We start from the raw sequence: 23,649 nt of genomic DNA, 5'->3' as shown, positions 1-23,649 counted from the left end.
AAGTGTGGTGTGTTCCCATAGTGGGAGGTTCTTCGGCAACCAAATCATGAATAGGATTTAAAGGAATTTTCGATTCGGTTACATGTGCCTCCTCTTGTTGGTCGGGGCTTGGCTTGACTTCTTCTTCTTCGAGAAACTCGTCAAAAATGCCAGTGTAGGGGGTGTTTTCAAGGATTTTCTCTAGAATGGCTTTCCCTTCACTAATGGTTTTGTGCGAGAACGAACCTCCTGAAGACATGTCGAGGTGGAGAGCAGCTTTCTTGCTAAGACCAAGATGGAAGTGATGTAAAAGGACATGATTAGGCAAAAAGTGGTTTGGACCAGAGTTAATAAAACTCATGAACCTAGCCTAAGCTGCTCCTAATGTCTTCTTCTCCTTCTGTTGAAAGGTAAGAACTTGTATTCGTAGAGCGGCAATTCGAGAAAGGGGGAAGAAAGCAAGACAAAATTTGTCCCGAAGTTCATCCCAACTTCCATTCACTCCTCTTACGGTATGAGCATACCATTGTTTCGCTCTACCCAAAAGAGAGAACAAAAACAATTTCCATTTAATGGTCTCTTGTGTCATGCCAGCAATAGTTAGGCAAGAACACAATTGCTCAAATTCACGAAGGTGGGTGTAAGAATTTTTGTTTTCTATGCCAGAGAAGGATTGCTCCCAAACCATGGCTATGAAAGTAGGACGAAGCTCAGAGCCATCAGTAAGAATGGGGTGCGACGATGGTGGAGGCTCCAATAATTCGCCCTTTGGAACCGAAAGTTGAATGATAGGTGTGGAATCCATGTGGTTGGGGTGGTTGAAAGAGGTAAAGGGATATACGGACGAACTTGGTTCAAAACTACACTGCTATAGTTCCCGGCAGCGACGCCAGAAAGCTTGTTGGTTTTGTTAACGCACACAAAAAAATCCACAAGCGCACAGATTTCGATGTAGCTTTCACCCGGGAGTATTCCAGAGTATCGATTTTCACAAGGAACGCGAAGTGCTCTAGTAAGAATCAAGGTCGTCTAAAGATAAAGATAAAAAACTATTTTTGTGGGTAGAGAGGGATTTTCTAGGCTTAAACTAGATAACTAATGATCAAGCTTACAATACTTTACTTACTTTCGAGCAATAGTACCTTTTCGACTCTCGGAGGAGGTGAGAAAAAGGTAGTCGAGGGAAGGCTGCCTAAGCTCTACGAAACACCAATCCGAACGTGGTGGATTGCAACGGCCTAACAGAGCTGTCATCTCTGGGGCTACCACAACTAATCGTGAGATTGGGCGCAAACTCAGGTAAACACTAGCCTAGACACCACGTTTACGCTAATGGTTACTACTCTAATCTAGATCTTAAGACTAGAGCACTCAATGTAAGCGTTCCTGTAAATAAAATATAGTAAGAAATGAATTTAATTAAATAGAGAACTAAGAAGTACCAATGGAAGAACCTGGATGTAACTCAAAGATGAATCAGATCTGTAGAGGTACAAAGTCGAGAAGAATCAGACAGATCCGGCTTCTCCTTAGATCTCTCTCCTCTCCTCTCTCCCTATTTTCTATAATTCAACTAGTTGAGAATCATCTAGAGGGACACTACTACAATTAGGGTGTAAAATAATGAAGCTCTGGAGCATAGGGTGTGTAGATGTGTGTCTCCTGGAGGGGGTCTGGGCGTCCTTATATAGGCCGAGGTGGAGTAGGGGACAAGGAATCGAGGTGGAGTAGGGGGCAAGGAATCATCACGTCATCGATCCGCGTCAACTCCCTCGATCACCGTTGGATAAACCGACATATATCTGCCTTAAAATCAAGGGTCCAGATCTTAGAAAGACGTACGAGACGGCGGAGGGTGAGGGGCTCTGTAATGGGCCGGCCGGCCTCACCACTGGGCCACCCGGCTTGCTACTGTGGCAGATGGGCCTCCCCTTCGGGTGGTGTGTCCTGGGCTCCGTCTTGAGTCGACTTTTGTAGGTTTTGTGAGTGGAATCACTTGTTGATGTCGGTTTGTCTATTTGGAGTGTATGATAGTGGTCCCGGGAGCTGTTTTCTGGATAAATCTTTCTGCATCCAAATATTCACCAAAACTTATGGAATTCGTTAGTTTATTAAAACCCTATACCTATGTTTGGTGATGGAATTAAGTGTATATGTAGAGTATATTAATGGTTTATAATTGACACTAATAACAGTCAACAGCGACTAATTTACGAGATGAATTTTTTAAGCCTAAATACGCCATGATTTGACAACGTGGTGCTATAGTAAATATACAGTAAACATACACTAATGACGAATTAATTAGGCTTAATAAATTTATTTCGCTGAGTAGCGAGAACTTTTATAATTTATTTTGTTATTACTCTCCTAACGCCTCGACGTGATACTTGTAGTCGCTGAATGTAAACAAAACCTTCGTACTACCGCCGGTAGCAAACATGATGTCGCTATCAATCCATCAGTCTATGTGCGCGGCACATTTCCTTTGTTTTGTTTATTCATTTTCCTTTTATTAGTTCCTTCCAAATAAATGAGGCCATTGCCCATGCGCCCATGTCTAGTCTCTTGGAAGTCTTATTTTAGAATGGGATCTCGGGACCCCGAGAAGAATGCATCGCCCGCCAGGCCCGATAACAATGGCCCTGGAGGGCGTGGTCGGCATTGGCATAACCAAGCAGCCGTCGCTGCAATGCCTGGACGCCGTGGAGAACGCGGCCCGACGTGCCGAGGCAGAAGAGGGTACGGTGGAGCAGAATACAACGCCATGGATCGCGAGGAAGAAGGTCACAGCGCTCGCCATCTGCCTCGTCGCGTTGCCCGTCCTGATGACCACGGTTAGCCGGCGGGACTCGCCGTGGACGCCCGCGTCCTTTTGGCCGTTGGCGACATTCGCGCGGCAAGGTAACGTAGTAATCCACGCACTCTTGATCTATCTCGATCCTCTGCCGCCGTGTGACGTGGTGTTGGATCTTCTGAATCGCGTGCTTTGGAACGGTTCCGATCGAAAGGAGATCTAATCTACTTTCCCGCGTGCGGAATTCGATGCAGAGAAGCTCCTCGGCGGCCTGCTCGTGCCGGGGTTCGACGAGCGGTCGTGCCTCAGCCGGTACCAGTCCGCGTTCTACCGCAAGAACCTGACGCGGTCGCCGTCCGCGCACCTCATCAAGCGGTTGCGCCAGCACGAAGCGCTGCAGCGCCGGTGCGGCCCGGGCACCGAGGCGTACAGGGCCGCGGCCGCACAGCTCAGGCCCTGGCGCCGCAACGTCACCAACGACGGCATCTGCAGGTACCTCGTGCTGGTGCCGTACAGGGGCCTCGGGAACAGGATCCTGGCCGTGGCGTCGGCGTTCCTCTACGCCGTGCTCACCGACCGCGTCCTGCTCCTCGACGGGAACACGTCGCTGGGCGACATCTTCTGCGAGCCGTTCCCGGGGACCTCATGGCTGCTGCCGTCGCACTTCCCGATCAGTAACCTCCAGAACCTGACGGGCGACGTGCGGGAGAGCTACAGGAACCTGGTGCAGAACGATAGCGCGGCGTCGCTGGTGTCCAGGCTCCCATACGTGTTCGTGGACCTCGACCATTCCTGCACGTACCACGACAAGCTCTTCTTCTGCGACGACGAGCGGCAGTTCCTCCGCCGCGCGCCGTGGCTGGTGATGAGGACGGACGGCTACTTCGTGCCGGCGCTGTTCCTGAACCCGGTGCACCAGGACGAGCTCGACAGGATGTTCCCTCGGAAAGACTCGGTGTTCTACCTGCTGGCGCACTACCTGTTCCACCCGACGAACAAAGTGTGGGGACTGATCACGAGGTTCCACAGCTCGTACCTGAGGGACTCAGACGAAAGACTGGGCATCCAGGTCAGGGTGTTCGACGGGGACACCCCTTTCCAGCACATCTTGGATCAGATCCTCGCCTGCACGTCGCAAGAACACCTGCTCCCCGACGTGGTGACGCAGGAACCGCCCCGTCCGTCGACGGCCGGTGCGCGGTCGAAGGCTGTCCTGATGACCGGCCTGAGCTCGTGGTACTACGAGAACATCCGGTGGAAGTACTGGCAGTCGGCGACGGCCACCGGCGAGGTCGTGAGCGTGTACCAGCCGAGCCACGAGGAGCACCAGCTCTCCGGCTACACGACGCACGACATGAAGGCGGTGGCGGAGATGTACCTCCTAGGCATGACCGACAAGATCGTCACCAGCGGCTGGTCGACGTTCGGCTACGTCGGCCATGGCCTCGGCGGGCTCACGCCGTGGATCATGTTCAGGCCCGAGAACCACACCACGCCTTACCCGCCGTGCCGGCGGGCCAAGTCGATGGAGCCGTGCATGCACGGGCCGCCCTTCTACGACTGCAGGGCGAAGCACGGCGCTGATACGGGAAAGCTGGTGCCGCATGTCCAGCACTGTGAAGACATGAGCTGGGGGCTCAAACTTGTTCACCCCGAGTGAAACAGCAATAATGAAAAGGATATTTTTTATGACTCGAATTCGTGTGCTATTTATGCGGATTTGTTCATTTCCACTAATGTACCATTGCGCAGAAGCAAGCATCTATGCAGGAGCAAAATCAATCGAACAGCTTGAGGCCGCCGCCGGCGTCCACATCTTCGCAGTGTCGCATGAAGGGCAGATGCGCCACCGGGTCAAGATCCTGTGCCGCCCGGCAGACGAGCGACGGCGGCGAGTGCAGGCATGGCTCCACCGACGATGGCCTCACGCAAGCCACGGCGGCCCTCTTCGTAGTCCGGTCCGGCAGCATCAGCAGCCAAGGTCGCTGCCCAGCCAGCGAGTGCGCGACGTAGCCGAACGTCGAGAACCCCGTGGTCACCAACCTGTCGGAGTAGCTGAGCAGGAAGATCTCGGCCAGGGCGCGCTCGTTGTGCGCCCGCGCCTCCGAGTGCTGGTCCTGGTCGTGGCTCGGCTGGTACACCGTGACAACCTCGCCGGTCGCCGTCGCGTTGGTGTAGTACACGCTGTGCAGCTTGTCGTAGTACTCCGGCTTCAGGGAGACCACCAGCACGGCCTTCACCTTGGCCGCCGTGCCTTTGGACGGCCGGGCACCCGGCTCGCTGGTGTCGGTCACTTGTGGCAGGAGGTCGTGCTCCCGAGTGCATCGGATGATCTGCTCGTACATGATCTCAAACGTGAGCGGAAGGAACGGCGCGAGGCGGACCTGTATGCCGAGACGCTCGTCGGCGCCGGCGAGGTACCCGTCGTAGAACCTCTCCACAATCCCCCACGCTCGGTTACCCGGGTGGAGGAGATACCTGCCGAGGTGGTGGAACACGGACGCCTTCGCCGGGAACATCAGGTCCAGCTCGGCCCGGTACATGGGCATGAGGAACAACGCCACGGCGAAGTAGCTGTCTGACCGGAGCACCATCCAGTTGAACCTGTCGAGCACGCGGTGGTCCTCCTCGCAGAACGTGTGATTCTGGAGCCGGAGCTGTGTCTGCTCCAGGTGGAAGTAGACGTAGGGCGGCAGCGCGCTGGCGTCGCCGCCGCCACCGCCGTCGTAGCGGACGACGTTGTTCTCAAGCATGCGCAGGTAGCTGTCATTTGAGCCGACCCAAAAGCCGTCCTTGCAGGGGAAGTCCGGCGGCAGGATCCACGAGGTCCCCGGGAACGGCTCGCAGAAGAGCCCCTCCATCTCGGGGGGTTCGTGAACGAGGAGGACGCGGCCGGTGAGCAGCGCGTAGAGGAAGGTCGAGACGACGCTGAGCATCCGGTTGCCCAGGCCCTGGATGGGGAACCACACCACGTACCTGCATTCGGCGCGGTCGCCGTTGCGGCCGGACGTGAGCTGCGCCATGGCCTCGCGGTAGTTCGCGGTGCCCGGTCCGCACCGCCGATGGTTCGACTCGTACTGCCTCAGCTTGTGGACGAGGTAAGGGGAGACCGGGAACGGCGGCGGCGTCTTCCATCGCTTGGACGCCTCGAACCGGCTGAGGCACGTCGCTGCGTCGAAGTCTGGCGAGAGAAGCCCGCCGAGGAGCAGGTCGTGGTGAGCGTTCACTGGGGACGAGGACGCATTGCCGGAGCCTGCGATGCAAACGAATGGAAGAGTGAGAGCCGGGGCATTACCATGCATCAGATGCGTGTAGGCAAGAGATCGAAAGGAGCAAGTACTCTGCACCCCCGTGCGCTGCCAAACCAGGGAGTCGCCGGCGATGGAGGCGACAGCTCGGTCTCCGAAGAGGAAGAACAGGATCAGCAGTGGCAACGAGAGCAAGAAGACGGCAGTGACAGTGCCCAGACCGGTTGGCCGGCGTTTCTCTGTCTCCGGCAGATCTCGCTCTCCTTTGGTCGCCTTGGCGGAATCCATATGGCACGCCAACGCTAGCTACCCCCGCGGAAGTCCAGTGCAGGTTTCTTTTGTTTTGGACACCGGCCAGTTATCGAGAGGTCAACCATGGTAAGGAATTACTTTCTTAGCTGTGAGATCCTTGCATATAGATTATAGAAATGGTATCATGGGTGCGACTGCCCTATCTATGGCCCCACCTCTTCCTCACCCTTCGGCCTTCGAGGCTTCTTCGACCCTTCCCCTCATGTTTCAATGGCTGCTGCCCGTCGGTCGTTGGCCATCCCACAACCAAGGCATGCGGCTTGCCAAGCCCGCCCCGCTTGTCCGTGCCGCCTGCTGACCCTTGCACATGGCCATGGAGGTGCGCCTTTCGTGCTCTACCCCTACGTGTGGCCATGCAAGAGTGAGATGAACTAGGTGAGGGAGGGGAGAAGAAAAGTAATTTGCCTATGGGTCACCACAATGTCATGATGGATATAAGGCCGGGATGGTTTTTGAGTAAAATCGGTTATAGCTCTGCACTCCATCTCCTTAAATTGCTTTTACGAGATCTTTTACAACTGATTATAAGGGAGAGGAGAAACCATCAGCCTGCACTCCATCTCCTTAAGTTGCTCTGGCCTGATTATAAGGGAGAGGAGATAGGACATTTGATGAAGTTGCTCTGGCCTGAACCATTACTACCCCGTAAGAATATGAAGCTCCTAATTAACAAGTCCAGCAAGGAACTCCAATTCGTGGTAGAAAAAAATGACCAAGCTTGGTACCCATAAACCAGGAGCTGGATAACAGGATAAGTAGATTGTTTCTTAGAAATTTACCAAAGCTGACACTCGGGTAATGCCTCACAGCTCACTCTAGAATTGAAGCATGGAATGTATTCAGCTTAAAACGAAGTCCATGAAGGAAACTACTCGAATTTGAACGTGCTACACTTTACAAACCAGTAGAGGCCCAAGAAATTCTGTATGTTGACTTCCAGTTGTCTCCTGAATCTTCTAAGATCTAAAAGCGTGTGAAAACAACGTAGAGTACTAGTGCCAAGAAGTAATGAAACCTGTGCCGTTCGTATCCCCGTCTATCCTTCCGTGCCACAAACATAAATTACACTCAATGCAGAACGAGGAACCAGCCCAGCAAATGGTTTGAGTTCACTTTTGGATCCAGATCCAAAAGGTGTAAGTACCAAGTGCAACTCCTCGTAACAAATGGCAGCCAGAAGCAGTGAAATACAGATTTTGGGGAATGCAAATATATCACGCCTAGTGTTAAAAAAAGAGTTAAATGCACCAGCGGCCCTCAAACTTATAAGCGTGTGTCACATAGGTCCATGAACTTTGAAAGGTCCATGAACTTTGAAAATGCATTTTTGGATCCGTAAATTTGCTAGGTGTTGTACCGCAGGTTCATGCTTGCCATGTGAATATTTCTGGCTGACATGGCATCCCTAGCGTGGCACGTATTTTTCATTTAACCCCTTATATTTAAATCCTCACGGTGTTGTCGGAGCGCAACCTCACGGTGCCGCTCGACATGGTGGACGCGTCGTTGTCCGGTGTGCTTGCCCTGACCCTGTTCTCGTTGGCACATAGCAAGATCTCCTCGCTGCAGGAGTCCGTGGCCCTATCTTTACTGGCATGCGTGCCGGCGGCGGTCTTCTCCCTCAGCAGCTGCACCTTGATGTGTCGAGGTAGTCAGCGGCCAGCGGTGCGTCGGCCTGGCCCTGCTGCTGGCGAGGAACTGCTTCAGGTACCGAAGGACGCGGCAAATGGAGGCGAAGTGGCGAACGACGGGTGTTGCGCTGGGTCGGCGTGCCAGCACCGCTTCGTCATGGCGACCAGGTAATTGGGCGTCGAGAACAGGAACAAAGCGGCCACTCGCCGGCGTGGACGTTCTTGCTCGTCTTTCTTGTCTCCCTTCAAGTGGTTGTCCTCGAATGGGACCTTGCCCCCGTCAGCAGCTCGAAGCAGATCATCACGAAGTTGTACACGTCCACCTTCTCCATGTGCGTGTCACGGCTCTCCTTGAGAACACGCGTACCAGATGCAGTTGCCGTCGTCGCCACCGGCTGCATTGCCATTAGCAGATGCCTTTGCGCCGTTTGTGATGATGCATGCCCGGCCGCTCAAGCCCGGCGACCTTGACGTGCACGTACCCATCGGAGTACCGCAGCTTCACGAGCACGTTGGACGGGTTGAGCTCGCCGCAGGGAGCTCATCTCCTCGACGTCGTGGAAGCAATCAAGCAAGCAGTACGCATTGTGCGCCACTGACGAGAGCATCAAGACCTCGTCCTCGGCGTCCCCGATGAAATGCTTCACTGTGAAGCTCTCCTCCATCCAATGCTCCTCCTTCACGTGGCCGCCGAGGCGCCTCCGCAATCCGCATGTTGTAGTCACCGGTTAACAGGATAGATACCACTTTTCATGAAACTATATTGCTAGGTGATTTACCAATGTTGCATCTTACTATTCATCAAATCTTCTTGTGTAACCAGTGTTAGTTTTTGTGAATAGATGCAACAACAAAATTGTTTCACAGCCATATTCTATCACTTAGTTAATTTTCCCTCACCAAGCTAACCATGAAAATTGCTGTCCAAAGAAAAAGCTCAGGCAGTAATTTGATATTTTGTTTGGCTGACCATCATAGCATTTAAAGTGAATGGTCTGTTCAAACTCTGGGCTATCACCGTGGAACAAAATCACGCTGATACCTCATTGATATGTTGGTTGAGGCTCTTCCCAGGGGGTATAAAGATTAAATCATCCCAGACAGAATTTCTCTCATTTATCTGCAGAATCAAATAGCAGAATGGTAAGAACTGCTGAACTAGCACAACTGTACAGGCAATCCATTGTGCCATTTTATCTCCATCGTACCTCCATTTTCTTCAGGACATCCTCCAAACTCCCAACCTGGAAGAAAAACACAGAAGAGTTAAAGTAGCTGTCATGAGAGATTTACGCGAGCTATAACTGAACATAACTACATACCATAATTTGCTTAGACAAGGCTGACCCTCTTGAACCTTTGGAAGCCCTTGTAAGTTCTCTTTCTATGTCTTCCTGAACCACGAGGTAAGTGTTAAAAACCTAATCAAGGTCTAAGGAACACAACATGATATAAAATGCAGCCTGGCGAACCTTTTGAAAATATATTGGACAGTAGCGCTTCTTCTGCTTCTTCACAACCAGAAGATCTGACTGCACATGCAATTGGAACATTTTCATTGCAGCAATTAATGGTTCATAGTACTAGTGAGGATCATGAACCCCCAAAACAGAAGTCTAGTGGCACAAATATCAGAATAGTATAAAACTAAAAGGAACTGCACAACAATCTCAAAAGTAAAGTGTGGAGTGGAGCATCTCCCGGAAAAAGATAGACACCATTCTGATGAAGCTGAAGCGACAATGTATGAAACTTTAAACATCCGGGCAGTTATTTTATCTACACTAATGCAACAATTGCCATTTGGTTGATTGTGTTTTGTATGCATTTTCACTTTCTATAGGTAGTTTTTTTGCTGTGTGGTCACTCTTTCATGCCAGAAACCACATACAATTTATCTTAATGAAGAAAAAAGGGTTATGCTGTCCCTTTGCATAAAAGCTCCAGATGAGAATAAATATAATAAACTCGAAAAGGAAAAAAAGAAAGGAATTTGATTGGAGACAGCACAGCATGACTAGTTGACTAAGAACAGAATGGGCGTACAATTAATTTTCTCAATAAATAGGGATGGGCAAGTAAATCATAGAAACAACTAAACAGCTTCAATTTCTTTCACACCTTTTCTTCTCTACCAATATCCATTAGATTTAGCAATAGCTAAATGCACTAACAATTATTAGAGCCAAGGCATCAATCAACAATTTGCTAGTGGTCTTTAATTTTCCCAAGAGAGGAATTACTGTTATTTGCTTAATCAAGAAAATGTTTACTAATTGCTAGGATGTGTTTCCGGTTACAAAGGTATGGAGGTAGCTACCCAAGGTTACACTTAATTTGTGGTACAAATGAAGGGTTTCCTTGTGGGCATCCTAGTGAATTAATACATGCGAGTATTTGACTGAGTTTAGCATGTATAACAAGAGCTACTCATGGCATCAAATTGACACGACTCACAAGAAACTAAAATCGAATAGGTCAATATGTAGGATATTACCTGAAAAACAGGAACACCATCAAAAGCAGTTAAGCCCGATTTCATCTGGAAAATAAAAAGGGTAATACATGTCACATGGATGAAGTACCTTTTTTTCTTCGTACTTGAAGAATAATCAAGGGGGCTGTAATGATCCACGTAAACACGCGTGCAAGACTTAACTTGTTCTAAAGCCAAAAGTATGTGTTACCTAAACTTAACTTAGATTTACAAATGTGTGCTATGGAGAATCATTGCAGGTCATTAGGTCAACAAGTCCATCCAGGAAAAAAAACAGAAAGATTCGACACTTAGCACTATGGTAAAAACTTACACTTCACATGTTCTATGTCCATATGTCTAGGATTCATGCATTATGTTGAAGACATACAATAAGCCACAAATGTACAGGCTTCTTACCCATTTATTGGGATTGCTCAAAGTAACAAAATCTTTTCAAACATATGTTTTCTTTGAAATGTTGAAACATGTTAAACCAATAGCTATGGTTATGCATTTTGCCAAGTCATACTGATTATGTAGAGTTTCTGCATGTGCTATGGGAATATTGCTAGTACACTAGTAATTACATGATTGGCCACAGTCCAACCACTGTTGGCCAATGATAGCCAAGGAAGTCAAATATTACGGCATTTAATTACAAGATATGGAGAAATGGGCATACATATTCCATCCCTATAGTTGTAATAAAATAACAAGAAAGTAAAGTAATAATAATTGAAACAACAATCATTGTATTGCTACTTTCAAGAGCAATTGCAATCTGCCTGATGGATCTAAATTCTACTCAGATCGTAGGGAGAGGGGAGGGAGTAGATTATAAATAGGTCCAGGTATATATAAGATCATAGAGCAATGAGTGAAAAATCTATTAAAGAGCAGACCTCCAGTGCATTCTTTATTTGAAGAGGGTTGGGTAAGAACCGAAATGCGATACCTTCAGCCTTCAGCATATAGACCTGCATAAAAGAGCAAAGTTATGAGGTATATGTTTGCATTATGAAACATATAATAGAGTATCAGTCAGGTTCAAGGTAAACATAATGTCTATGCATGCACTAGAATGACCAAAGCTGCAGTGGCGTCAACCAAGCTTAACGCACCTTAAAAGCATGAACAAGATAAGCTAATAAAGAATTGGCTACCTAAATCAGGAGAGCGTCCACAATTCCTCGTCGATAAGCCAGATAGAACTACTCAAAGTTAGAAGTCTTACCTCTCACGTTGCTAATAAGTTAAGATGCCTCCAATTACTGGAATGGCTTTCATACTTCAAATAAAACACAAAAAAACCTTACAAAACCCACTATTCAATGAAAAATTGGCCCATCGATTCTTGACATGATCAACCACAAGACATACAGAATGAAACCAACCTGATCAAGTGTAATAGACACCACTTTTGCCCCCTTCCCTAACACCGGTTGCCGCGTCCTCACCTAAACCACACAAACCCCCGAACAACCAGTGAATAATCCAAAACCAAAGCCCAAAGAAAACAGGTGGCTAGAGAACAGGGAATACATGCGACAGGAGGGCGTCGGCGTCCTCCGAACGGAAGCAGAGGAGGCCGAGGGAGCGGAGGCCGGTGGCAGGGTCGGAGACGAGCACGAACTCGTTGCTGGAATTGCAGACAGTGAAGACGGGAGTGCCGGTGAGAGCGCGCGCGACCTCATCGGGCGCGAGCGCGAGAGATAAGGAGGCGCCCTGGAGGCCTGGCGTGCGCGCGGCCGCGGCGGCGAGGGCGGGGCGCGGGGCGTTCAGGTGGGAAGCCAAGCGGGAGAGATGGTGCTGGAGGAAGAAGGCGGCGGCTGCGAGCGGGTTTGGAGGCGGCGACGCAGCGGAGGGGAAGGGGGCCGGGTCGGACATGGGCGCAGCGGCGAGGGGGAGGGAGGGGCGCGTGGAGATGGAGTCGGGCGGCGCCATCGCGTGGATTGCGGTTGCAGCGGTGAGAGGCGCTTCGGTGGTGGCGTGGCGTTCGAGGCGTCTTGTTGGTCGGCGGCGTCGACGAGAAGCGCCGGGCGCGGGGCCGGTTCGCTTCAGCTTGAGCCCAGCCCCTCTGGTGCGGGAGTTGCGGCCTTGCGGGTTACGGCCCAGTTAGATGGGTTGGGAGGTTTCTTGTTCGGTCCACCATCAACCGGTCCTTCTTCATCCCGACCTTCTATAAAATCAGCAAACACTAGAAAATCAGATATTTGTGGTTTTTTTCTTTTTCAGAAAAGTCTACTTAAAATCAGAAAAATCTGGTTTTTTTATTTTTCAGAAAAGTCTACTTAATTTGTGGTTGTTCTACTTCACCTGACCTATAAAATTAGATATTTTTACTAAAAAAACTACTAAAAACCATTTAAATAACTTCTTGAGATAGTTTTGAAGAAGGTTTCGCTGATATGGGTGATGACATGACAGTGAGTCAGCAAACACTAGAAAAGGTCTATATAACCCCTACCTACTATATCAAGGGTTGACAAAATAATTCATCAACTATGGAACCCGATATTGTAACCCTTAAAATATCTAATAATGTTTAAATGAAGATATGTTTTTGTTGGGGCATTTTGACACCGTATCTCATTACATAGGCTTAAGTGACCATGCTTGCATGCATGTTCATTTGTTGCCTCCCTCTCCCTACTTTTTCTAGGTTGTGATACCACCCGACGAGCAACGCACAAGCTCTTGTCTCCTGCTCTATCTCCCGGCACTCTTTAACAACACTGAGCATAGTACAGCGTCTATGCCTTCGTCATCTGCCACCTCCCACCCCAAATCATCCATCTCCCTCACTTTCTTATTCTATGGCTAACTAAAAACTGAAGGACCGAAATAATCTCCCAAACTTGAGTGTGAAATTGTTGGTACATATTATACTCCTTCTGTCACGAAATAATAAGCATAGTTTGATCAAGAAAAGTCATATAAAATATATTTTTTTACTATAACATGTTACCATTTGCTAAAGAAACCACACCAACTAGGTGAACATAAATCTTTTGAAGCACCTTTTATGTCTTGTTGTTATATATAATTTGAATAATTATTTATCAAAATTGATAAAATTTGATTACTATTTATCCAAACATGCTTATTATTTTGGGACGGGACGGATGCATGGCGTACCTCTCTGATATGGACTGTACACAGGTGTGAAGCTTCTTTGAGACCCAAGCTGACCGTGGCCCCTTCTTTTTCTATTACCTTATTAAACTACTAGTCACATAGTTGAAAAAAACACTAGAATATTTATGTTTATCTTAGAGAGAATTCTGTGTGTGCCATCGAATGATTCAACGTCAATTTTTTTATCATTAGATGGCACATACACAAAATTCTCTCTTTATCTTAGTCTGGTTCCCTCTCCCTCGGTGCCTTTCTCCATGCTGCCACTGATTGCATCTATGCCAACACAAACCATGCGTATATTGGTTATGCAATATCTGATCTTTCTTTGAACTTGCACTGGTGCTAGTGTTAATATTTCACCACATTCACTGCGTATTGTTATCGGATCTATCACGCTGAATCGTTGATTCTTCTTACAGGAAAATCAATCCTCATATATAGCTCGAACTCTCAAGAGAAACGTACGAACACTGCACGAAGGCCATGGCATGGCACATACATTTCTTAACCATAAACCATTCCTCGACAAATTAAGTTCTTGGCGCTGGACTGGAAATACGAGTACGCAGACTCTTTTCAAACCATCCACAAAGTTACCACAAGACATGTAATAAAAAGGCAAATGAAGCACCCGTACAACGTTTTAGTAACAACACACATCCATCATATCAGGATGGAAAAAAATAACAACACACATGTCCAATCCATCCTGACAAATACAGAGACTCACATCGATCGATGGTACGATGCTTATTGGCCGATGGGTCATCACTCATCAGATCAGTAGTAGCCGAGCTGGGTGATCTTGACGTGGAGGTGCCTCTGCGCGAAGGCGAAGAGCCGGGCCACCTCGTCCTCCCCCTGCACGCCGCCGTCGCGGTTGGCGTCGGCGGCGCGCACGCCGTCCCGCGCCTTCCACCACGCGAACCACACGTTGAGGCTCCGCAGCCCGTGCTGCAGCTCCTCCCTGCTGATCCGCCCGTCGCGGTCCGCGTCGAACTGCGCCAGCCACGCCCGGAACTCCTCCACCGTCAGCTCCCCCTGCGGCAGCGCGCGGTACCGCATGAACGCCATCCTCTCAACGCCGATGCCCGGCCGGCGACCGCTCCTTAGCTTGCGAGTGAGCTCTGAGTCTACTGCTGATCGAGTTGCAATTGCAAGTAGCGACGCACACAGGTCCACATCCTATATATACCGGTCCAAGAGGAGGGCCACGGCGCTGAGGTTTTTACGACTCGGTTACTGCACGTTTTGCACGCGCAGATCAGAGTTTGGCTGGCCGTACTGTTGAACATGGGGTAGATTGTTTTTTTTTTTTCAGAAAAAGAAAGGGTTAGATTGTTACGTTAGATGAAATGGAAATAATGTACGCGTAGTGGCTAGATTGCTTTTAGATGCTGCTAAGTTATTGCCAGTTGCCACTGAGCTTTTCTTTTCAAAGGGGAATAATCGGTGGTGCAGCTTAAAAGCAGCATTAGGCAGTCTGCATTCTTTGGATTAGGATATATGCGGTATTATTACATATTAGTACATAGTATATATATATATATATAATCTAGACTAGAAATGGAAGGAGCAAAGAGGTCGAATGATCAAATTTCGAGAATCCACATCCACTAGAGTACTTGATAAAAATTGTGGCAAGTACACTGCTTTGAGGATGTTTGGTTCATATATCTAGCTTCGCAAAGCAGGAGTATCTTTTGGCGAGTTATAATCACAATTTTGTGGTTGGGCGAAATCACACGTCAGCCATATTCGGACAGGATAAACATAATAGTAAAACAAAGTTACTTACTTTTTTAGTCTTGTATAGCGTAGGTATTTGGCTGCTGGTTTCTGCGACTGATAAGCCGACATAAACTGATTTATTGTAAGAAAAAATACTATATCATGGCTGATAAGTTCAAGCGAACAGGGGTTATACATAAATATTAACACTTATCATGAGAAGATGATATTATTTTATATATCCTTTTGGATATAATATATTTTAAAAGTTGTAGGTCACTCGCGGATGGGTCAGCTGATTGAGATCTTTTTTTTCTTCCAATAGTGCAATCTTCGCGATGCATGTTTGGCAATCAGAATTCCCCTGAGCAATATAACAATGAAGCATGCTGATCATGATCAAGACTTTGTTCTCCGGTCGATGTCTGTCTGTTTTTCCTTTACGTCCTTCTACAAAATATTCACTGGTAGCACAAAATTTTACAATGCTTGGAGGCAAAAGGCTGAGTTATTTAAGAAAAGTTCCGTGATTGATCATACGAAAGCCTTGAAACTCCAAGATTCTTTGTTCCAAAGACGCGGCAAAATCGTTGATTAATGAGAATCAGATTCTTTTGGTAGGCTTTCACAGGCACTAGTGGACCAGAGCAGTCTGGTCCGCAAGTGGTGAGATGCTTCTCTCTTAGAGCTCATCAACAGGTTCTCTAGCTGGGTAGTAGAGCTCGTCAACAGGTTCTCTAGCTGGGTAGTGGCACAACACAACGTTAAACACATGCAGTAAAATGAAACGTCGTCTGAAAGGAATTTGTTGTGAGAGAAAAATACTGTTCCAGCTAAAAAAAACTAAAAAAGACGGATTACAAGATAAGCGGACAGGGCCAAAAAGCCTGAGAGTTCAGAAAGAGCATCATGTCCATGTGCTGCCAACGTTGGCCAGAACACAACAGGTTCGTATTCGATCTATCTTAACATGGAGGAAATTTAAAAAGTTATTTTTTTTCGCTTTTCTTCGAAAGAAAATCCAACAAGAAGCTCGTAGTCACGAAGTCTAAAAGTTGAGATCCAGCTTGCCCGTTCCCGCAGGGCCTGTTCAGGATGAATGCTCCTGGAGAATTCTCACTTTCTAAAGTAGTATGATTCTCGATATCATGCATCTTATGGCTTCATAACATCAATAATACAGAACAGTCTTATCAAAAACATGGAGGAAAAAGGCGAGGTCTTAGGACTACAGAGTTACAGATCGCAGACTACAGAGATAAATTGGTTGCTGTGTCTGCGATCTGTGACTGCAAATCATTTCTATAACTTTTCTTGTGGTTCCCCCACTAGGCCTAAACATGACACTTGCATATGCTAATTTGGATTCTTAAAATTTTGCTCTATCATTATTTCATAGCAATGCAGCAAAACTGCTCCCTCAATCCTCAAATTTCATTCCATGGGAACACGGTGAATGTGAATGTGAAGGAATACTCCATTGCGGCTATTCTTTTTGGAAGGAAAAGAAAAACCAAGAACCATAGCATCTACTTAAGAATAATTTGGGTTCAGAGTTGAAGGCAGGAAATGTGATCAATGGCCCATCTATATCAATTGAGTAAGCATTTAGTCCAACAGCAAATCCTATAATTCTGGAAAAGAGAATACGAATGAGCTTCACAAGCTATTCAAACACTCGTGATTTGTACAGTTAAAAAGGCAAAGACAAATATATAGTCGTCTTCTTTGACATCTTTGTATTTGTTTCAGTAAGTTAGAACTATTAGGCGAAACAGAAATACAGTCAGTGACAACACTAAACACAAAACGAAACTCAAAGAAACAAAAGACACAAAGCAAAAAAAGAAAGATCAACATAAAAATACAAACAGTAATTATGATCAGTAAAAAGGAAGAGAAGTTTTTCTGATAATTAGATTTAACAAACATGAAATATAGCGGTAACTACAGGAGCATAATAATGCATTCCCTTGGCTATTCAATGTTAGCGTGCACCTTACAACCGCCACCTAGAAACTATGTCCACGATCCCCCTTCTAGTACACACTCATATGATACAAAGCATATATACATTCTCTCGCCAAGCGGTGCAAAAGCAAAACAGAAACAATTACAGGGAACTTACATAGGTAAAATCTTGCTCAGAGTTGCCATTAGATACCTTGCCTCCATTATATATACAAAAATCTCAACTCCTGCAGAAAACTATAGTCTTGAACGTCGGAAGTACCTGATGGGATTGAATGGACCAAGTTGCCGGGCAGAAGCAAATGTTGGCCATCCATTCGGGGACACTGTCGGCTTGATGTCCCATCCTTCAACATTTTTCGGAACACAAACATCAAACAGGATTTGGCCAAGGACTCCTTTAGGCTCCATGCAGGGTGGATGGGACATGTTGCGCCTCTGATCCTCAATCAGAGAACCAGGTTCCCGAGATTCATCATGATCCTTCGAACTTGGCAAGAAGAAGTGATCACTAGGACTGTTAGCTACCCTTCTTAAGCTCTCATTTGAATTGGCTGCAGCATTGTGTAGACTGCACACCGAGTGCGCTATCTTGTACTCCTGGTCACCAGCCATATTTGAGTCATATAGTTGGCTTCGGTGGCAGAAGGTAAGAAGAGCCTTCTTCAACATATCATCTACAGCTGTTCTGTATTCAGTTTCATGTGAATTGTAATGGTCTGCAAGTAATCAGAAAAGTGATTTGATTATCTGTAAAATGTGACATAATGTCTGGCAGCAGAGAAGAAAAATTTGAGGTTTCAAGTTGACCCACATATCTGCAGCAGCTAGACCGTGTGTATTATAATGTTGTCTCGTACTATTCTAGTGTGACCATCCTAATGCCTAAAGCTATAAGGCGGGCATGGAAATTTCCTTCCGCTTGTCATTTCCTCAACATTTATGAGTAAACTCCCATACCAAATATTCTGTGTCCCTGAGAAATTGGCAACAGAGGAATTGGCAACAGCCCCAATCCAAGTATCGGAACATGTGTTTCAAGTCAGCCTTATAAAAAATTGGAGTACGAATAAATCATTACATTCAAGTGTTAATTGCTCATGGATGTGGTACATATTGGACTTGTTTTTTGTCTCGAATAGTTGTGCAATTGTACTGAGAATTCAATAAATCAATACGTGAGATTAATGCCACGTCTTGGAAAGAAGCTGCATTGGTTTCATTCATATTCAAGTTACAAATGAGTTATTTATCAATAGCAGTGAAGACAAGATAAGAACCATACCGACATGTTGGGAGTCACTCCATTTCATAAGTTTAACCTCCGTGCCTAGTTCAATCAAACGCCTTGCAAAACCACAGATAATGTGGCATGGAGCAAGATTATCATCTTCTGAGCAAAATATAAGAACAGGACCCAATCCCTGCAAGAACAATAAATGAAAAATATCATAAGTATCAAAGATGGTATATGATAAATATCACAGATAAAACAGAACTTACTGCTGCTGAGTATAGTGTGTGCCAGTACTCTGCACGCTGAGCTTCAATCCTGCTTGGGAAGAGAGTATCCATGCCAGAAGCTAGAGCCTTTGCCATCCATGAACGTAATATAGTTGACTGAGATGAATTTCCAAAAGCCTGGGTGCCCACATCACTGACAAAATCTACAGGGCTAGAGTCATAAATTTGCCCGCAGATACAGTTTCTCACTAACCGATAGTCCTTCTGCACTTGAAAATTTTTATGTCAAGAAACTCAACATCTTAGCCAAGAAATTAAGAGCAGTGGCCCAAATAGCTAATCTCCACCCAATGGTGAACCACATATATTAATAATAAACAGATCTATGTTAGCTGAACAAACTAATCAAACATACACAGTAAATATTTTATCTCAAGATAAATTCAAGATGATGACTGACAAATATAATGATGAAGATGGACTTCACAAAATCCATCATTGCAGCTGATACAAATCATGAACACAAAACTACATACTAGTTGAAGGTACAACCCAGAAAGTACAAAGTTAACATTTAAGGACAGGGTTATCACTGATGAAGGACAAAGAAAACATTCAACATACTAAAGCAAAGCATAGTTCGTCACACTAAACAACCGGAAGAAACTATAGCTTAGCAGTACCTAATCCATATGACCATTGATACACTGTTACTTTGTTAGCTATAAGTCTCAACGTGTCCCCAAAACAGTTCAATTAAGATTTCTTCATAGGTTCCAATGTCCTTCCCTACTTGCATTGACAGAAATGTATGTTGAAATCAATGAATAAGAAAGGCATCACATACCATGGTTGCATCTCCTTCACATATTCCATCTAGTAACTGGAAAATCCAAGAAATTCAGTCATTTCAACTGGGACAAGTGATTTCTTTTTCATTAGAAAAAAGACAGATGATTCTATTTACAAATGGCAGTTAAGATTAAATCATAAAAGAAATTTAGTGATAACGCACCTGAATAACCTTGTACATGCATCCCTTTGAGCCACCAGAAAAGGAAGCAAGAACAGTTGGCACAGGTTTTACTCTCAGTTCCTGAAACCAGCATTCCATGTTATTCCTGGGTGGGAATTATGTATAGTACAAAAAAAGTAAGCAGATCAATGATTTTCTAGATTCAGGATTCCTATTTCCCAACAGCTTAAACAGTCCTCCAGTAGATCAGAATTCAGAGGTATCATAGACAAACATGCAAGTAGTTCAGTTCTCAATCAGTAGTAAGGTCACATAGAGCCAGAGGTGGCAGAATTAAAAGATAATACAAAAGCAATGTAACGTAATAAGATTAAATAATTATATAAATTATAATGTGCTTGCATTCTAAGGATCTCATAACCTATAAATTTTCCATGTAAGCCACAGGTTGAGTACAAATGATAACAAAGAGTTAAAAGAGACAATGCCTAGTGCATTACACAATAGTGTGAATACAGGAAAAAGACCTAATAAAGTACTCTTACTTGCTAAAAAAACAAGAAGCATGCAATTTTTATTTCTCCACCCTTTAACAGAATTTCTGTCCACTTAATGTACTGTTTGATATCTGTAAGCACAATAATAAGGGAGAAAAAATACTTACCTTGACCAGCTCACTAATAACACCAGTAGCCAGTGATGTTGCTTTCTCAGAGAGATATCTGGAAGAAGATAGGAATTAGTACAGTACCATGATCAGATTTATAAAAGGGCCCAATCATGCACGCAACCCTACTGAAACACTACACTTTAGCACGCCTGTATCATATTTGAAGTAAGGTTCAACAAGTGCCAAATATGAAAAAAGCCCTATTCAATGTATTATTGCTTAAAGCCTAAAGGTCCATGGAAAAAGTTTCCCACTCCACCTGTGAATTAAGTGTTGTCGATAACACCTGTGATGACAATCAGCACGCTAGTGTTATTCAATCAGAATTGTTCTACTGTGTTCAAATTGGCTACAAAAATAATTATAAAGCTTCCAGCATCCAGCTGCACATTATTCAAGCAAAAAAATGTTTGGATAGACCCAGCTACATATTGAACCCATGCATATATGGTTTTAGCCTCGATTACTGTGTCAACACATAAAACCAAAAGAAGTGAAAAAAGGATAAGGAACATGTTGGATCAATGCTAGGAACTTATGGCAGAAGATCAACAGGAATGATAACGTTACAGGACATTCTCTATGGATGCAATTAGTTTTATTTTGTAAAGTAGTCTTTGAAAATTATGCTAACCTTGAAGTGCAGTAATTTACTCCTAATTACCACGATCAAAACATCTTTGCCATCCCGCAATCAGTAACTTAACTAAGCCGTCCATGCCTAATAGCCAAACAAGAAAGCTCGCTAAAATGGCATCAATGCAAAGTATACAGTAAAAATTGCACAAATACACCAACCCTAAGACTAGGGGTATTAACACCCAGTGATGAATCTAAATGGAGTTGCCAAACTCAACACAGCTCAGCTAAGTACCATGCCCCACCAATCTGGTCGCCGCAAAATATCATAAGTAGCCAAACCTAAATCTTCCTGCGTCACGATCTCAGGAGCCACATACTAGGAAGCAACCTCTGAAATTAAACCTGGGCATAGTTATAGCAGCACGGGCAGGCCAGGATAGAAGCTATAGTAGAGCTACAATCGGGCGCCTCCCCAAGTCAAGTCCAAACGAGTAACGGCGCGGCGGCACTCACAGCGCGACGAGGTCGGGGTGGCAGACGAGGCAGCGCCACCCGAGCGAGGAGTACAGCTCGACGAACGGACGCAGCTGCGCCTCGTCGCTCCACACCCACGCGAACAGAACCGCGACGCCCCTCGCCTGCCCCGCCGGCGGCGCCGATTCCGGCGCCCAGTAGAACCGCCCGCCGCAGCCGGGCCACATGGCCTCCGCCGCCCCTGCTCTGCTGCTTCCGTCGAGGAGGCCGAGGAGAGGGGAATCGGTGCAAGGGTTTGCGGTGTTTCACTTGTTTGTTTCTGGTGGAGATGGAGGTGAGGGGTGGGGTGGAGGAGACGGGGACGGGGTGGGTCGCTTCGGCGTTTGGTTCGTTGCCCATTTTTATTTTCTTTTTCGAGATTTCTTCGAACGCTCCCATTTTTTCCTGAGATTTGCATAGGAGTTTGCTTCCCGTGTGAGGGGAAATTCCGGTGGTCAACTCTAACCTGCGGGGCTGGATAAACATGAGTAGCGGTGGTGCAGTCGTGCTGATGCAGATATGATTCAGCCCGTTTGAATTGTTTAACTTGGGTTGAGTAAGAAATTACATAAGCATTAAAGTCTTCAACATAAGACAAAGTTGTATTTATTTCATAAGCGTTTTTGTACTCCAAAGTTTGGAGCTGCGTTTTTGTAATGAAGTTAAATTCCCAACAACTTGACTTCACCTTTTCGAGTAGTAACCTTGTAGTAGTACTTAACCCACCATCGCGTGTTTACGTAAAGAAATATTTTTGTTCAACCTAGAAGCATTTTATTACCACATCGTGATATTGATGTTCCCTAACTTGTGTCGTTTTGGTGCAATATTTGTCCCATAAATGTGTTGTTGATCGAGCTTATCTTCGAAATAATGCAACTTTGTATTATGCATGACTTGATTGCCATTTTATTCTAATGTTTCCAAGAGAGTTAGTACGTGATAATTACGACGAAATCGAAGTCCTCTCAAAAGCTACCAGCGAAGTGAGGAAGAATTTGCTACACACTATGAATAGATTTGTACTCAAGCCATGTCACCTCTTCTCAGTGTTAAAAAAATAATAAACTTGACATTCTCGGACCTTTTAAATTGTGTCTTGACAGCCCCTTCTCCACACGCAGAGGTGGACGGAGGTAGCCACACACACCCTAATCAGGGGATTACCTTTAATTCTGGTGCCCATTTATTATATGTTATTTCACCTGGACAAGAGACCAAGGGCCTCCTCCAAAACGTCAAATTTTTTAAGATTTTTCATCACATCGAATCTTTGGACGTATGCATGAAGCATTAAATATAAATAAAAAATAAAACTAATTACACAGTTTAGACGAAATCCATGAGACGAATCTTTTAAGCCTAATTAGACTATGATTGAACACTATTTACCAAATAACAACGAAAATACTACGGTAGCATTTTGCCAAAAATTTTGCCATCACGGTGCCCAGATAAGTAACTCGCTACTGAGTAGTAGACAAGTAGCTAGCTAGCTCGCACGTCCAACAAGAAGCGATTAGTCTCTGACATGCTGCTGCTCCTTTGCGATGCGATGCGTCCTTTATTTTCTTTCTTTCTTTAGCGCGTGCTAAAATTTAGTTCAGGTCACATTAATGTTTGATATTAATTAGAAGGATTAAACATGAGCTAATTATAAAACTAATTGTATAACTCATGACTAAATTGCGAGATGAATTTATTAAGCCTAATTAATCTATAGTTATCATCTGTTTAGGGTAACATCACATTCGCTAATCATAAACTAAGTAGATTTAATAAATTCATCTCACGAATTAATCTTTATTTATATAATTAGTCTATATTTAATTTAATACTCCTAATTAGTATTAAATATCGGGGACTAAAATTTTATGGTCGGGATCAAACACCCCTTCTTCGCTCGAACCACCACATTAGCTGTCGATTTCGTAGTACTGATGTGGACGTCCTATTTGGCCCCAGTCCTCCCAGCTGACCTGATGCTTTGTTCAAGCAATGGTCCCCCCACGTGCAGATTTTCAGACCAAATTCAAGTTTCCAGGTATTTCTTCGTGAGTTTTAGAAAATTTCACACGCATATGCGAATGCCATTTGGTACTTATTCATGCTTGCTTCTGAAGTCACGTTAATCCTTTAATGTAACAGCAAAGCA

General features: G+C 45.6%; 5 protein-coding genes across 5 annotated transcripts; 1 reads left to right on the top strand and 4 right to left on the bottom strand.

Moving 5' to 3' along the window:
• Window positions 1-2,570: 2,570 nt before the first annotated feature.
• On the top strand, window positions 2,571-4,468 carry LOC136528972 (galactoside 2-alpha-L-fucosyltransferase-like). Its single transcript, XM_066521985.1, has 2 exons — window positions 2,571-2,883; window positions 3,031-4,468. The coding sequence occupies exons 1-2, from the start codon at window positions 2,592-2,594 to the stop codon at window positions 4,434-4,436; spliced, it is 1,698 nt and encodes a 565-aa protein (XP_066378082.1). The 5' UTR covers window positions 2,571-2,591; the 3' UTR covers window positions 4,437-4,468.
• A 9-nt stretch (window positions 4,469-4,477) lies between these two features.
• LOC136528973 (putative fucosyltransferase 10) lies at window positions 4,478-6,321 on the bottom strand. Its single transcript, XM_066521986.1, has 2 exons — window positions 6,117-6,321; window positions 4,478-6,029 (listed from the first exon to the last, which is right to left on the bottom strand). Exons 1-2 carry the CDS (start codon window positions 6,310-6,312, stop codon window positions 4,555-4,557), a joined length of 1,671 nt encoding a protein of 556 aa, XP_066378083.1. The 5' UTR covers window positions 6,313-6,321; the 3' UTR covers window positions 4,478-4,554.
• Window positions 6,322-8,808: 2,487 nt separating this feature from the next.
• On the bottom strand, window positions 8,809-12,502 carry LOC136528270 (protein TIC 22, chloroplastic-like). The gene is made up of 8 exons (XM_066521199.1): window positions 11,989-12,502; window positions 11,841-11,903; window positions 11,349-11,423; window positions 10,465-10,509; window positions 9,440-9,499; window positions 9,290-9,361; window positions 9,176-9,211; window positions 8,809-9,087 (listed from the first exon to the last, which is right to left on the bottom strand). The coding sequence occupies exons 1-8, from the start codon at window positions 12,388-12,390 to the stop codon at window positions 8,998-9,000; spliced, it is 843 nt and encodes a 280-aa protein (XP_066377296.1). The 5' UTR covers window positions 12,391-12,502; the 3' UTR covers window positions 8,809-8,997.
• Window positions 12,503-14,100: 1,598 nt separating this feature from the next.
• On the bottom strand, window positions 14,101-14,737 carry LOC136529742 (uncharacterized). The gene has a single exon (XM_066522809.1). The coding sequence runs from the start codon at window positions 14,659-14,661 to the stop codon at window positions 14,368-14,370; it is 294 nt and encodes a 97-aa protein (XP_066378906.1). The 5' UTR covers window positions 14,662-14,737; the 3' UTR covers window positions 14,101-14,367.
• A 2,519-nt stretch (window positions 14,738-17,256) lies between these two features.
• LOC136527336 (uncharacterized) lies at window positions 17,257-21,835 on the bottom strand. The gene is made up of 7 exons (XM_066520029.1): window positions 21,495-21,835; window positions 20,394-20,451; window positions 19,769-19,849; window positions 19,601-19,636; window positions 18,793-19,017; window positions 18,575-18,713; window positions 17,257-18,008 (listed from the first exon to the last, which is right to left on the bottom strand). Exons 1-7 carry the CDS (start codon window positions 21,680-21,682, stop codon window positions 17,527-17,529), a joined length of 1,209 nt encoding a protein of 402 aa, XP_066376126.1. The 5' UTR covers window positions 21,683-21,835; the 3' UTR covers window positions 17,257-17,526.
• Window positions 21,836-23,649: the final 1,814 nt, after the last annotated feature.

This window comes from Miscanthus floridulus, chromosome 19 (assembly GCF_019320115.1).
Source record: "Miscanthus floridulus cultivar M001 chromosome 19, ASM1932011v1, whole genome shotgun sequence".
Taxonomy (NCBI): Eukaryota; Viridiplantae; Streptophyta; class Magnoliopsida; order Poales; family Poaceae; genus Miscanthus; species Miscanthus floridulus.
This window is presented reverse-complemented; position numbering and strand designations above follow the sequence as displayed.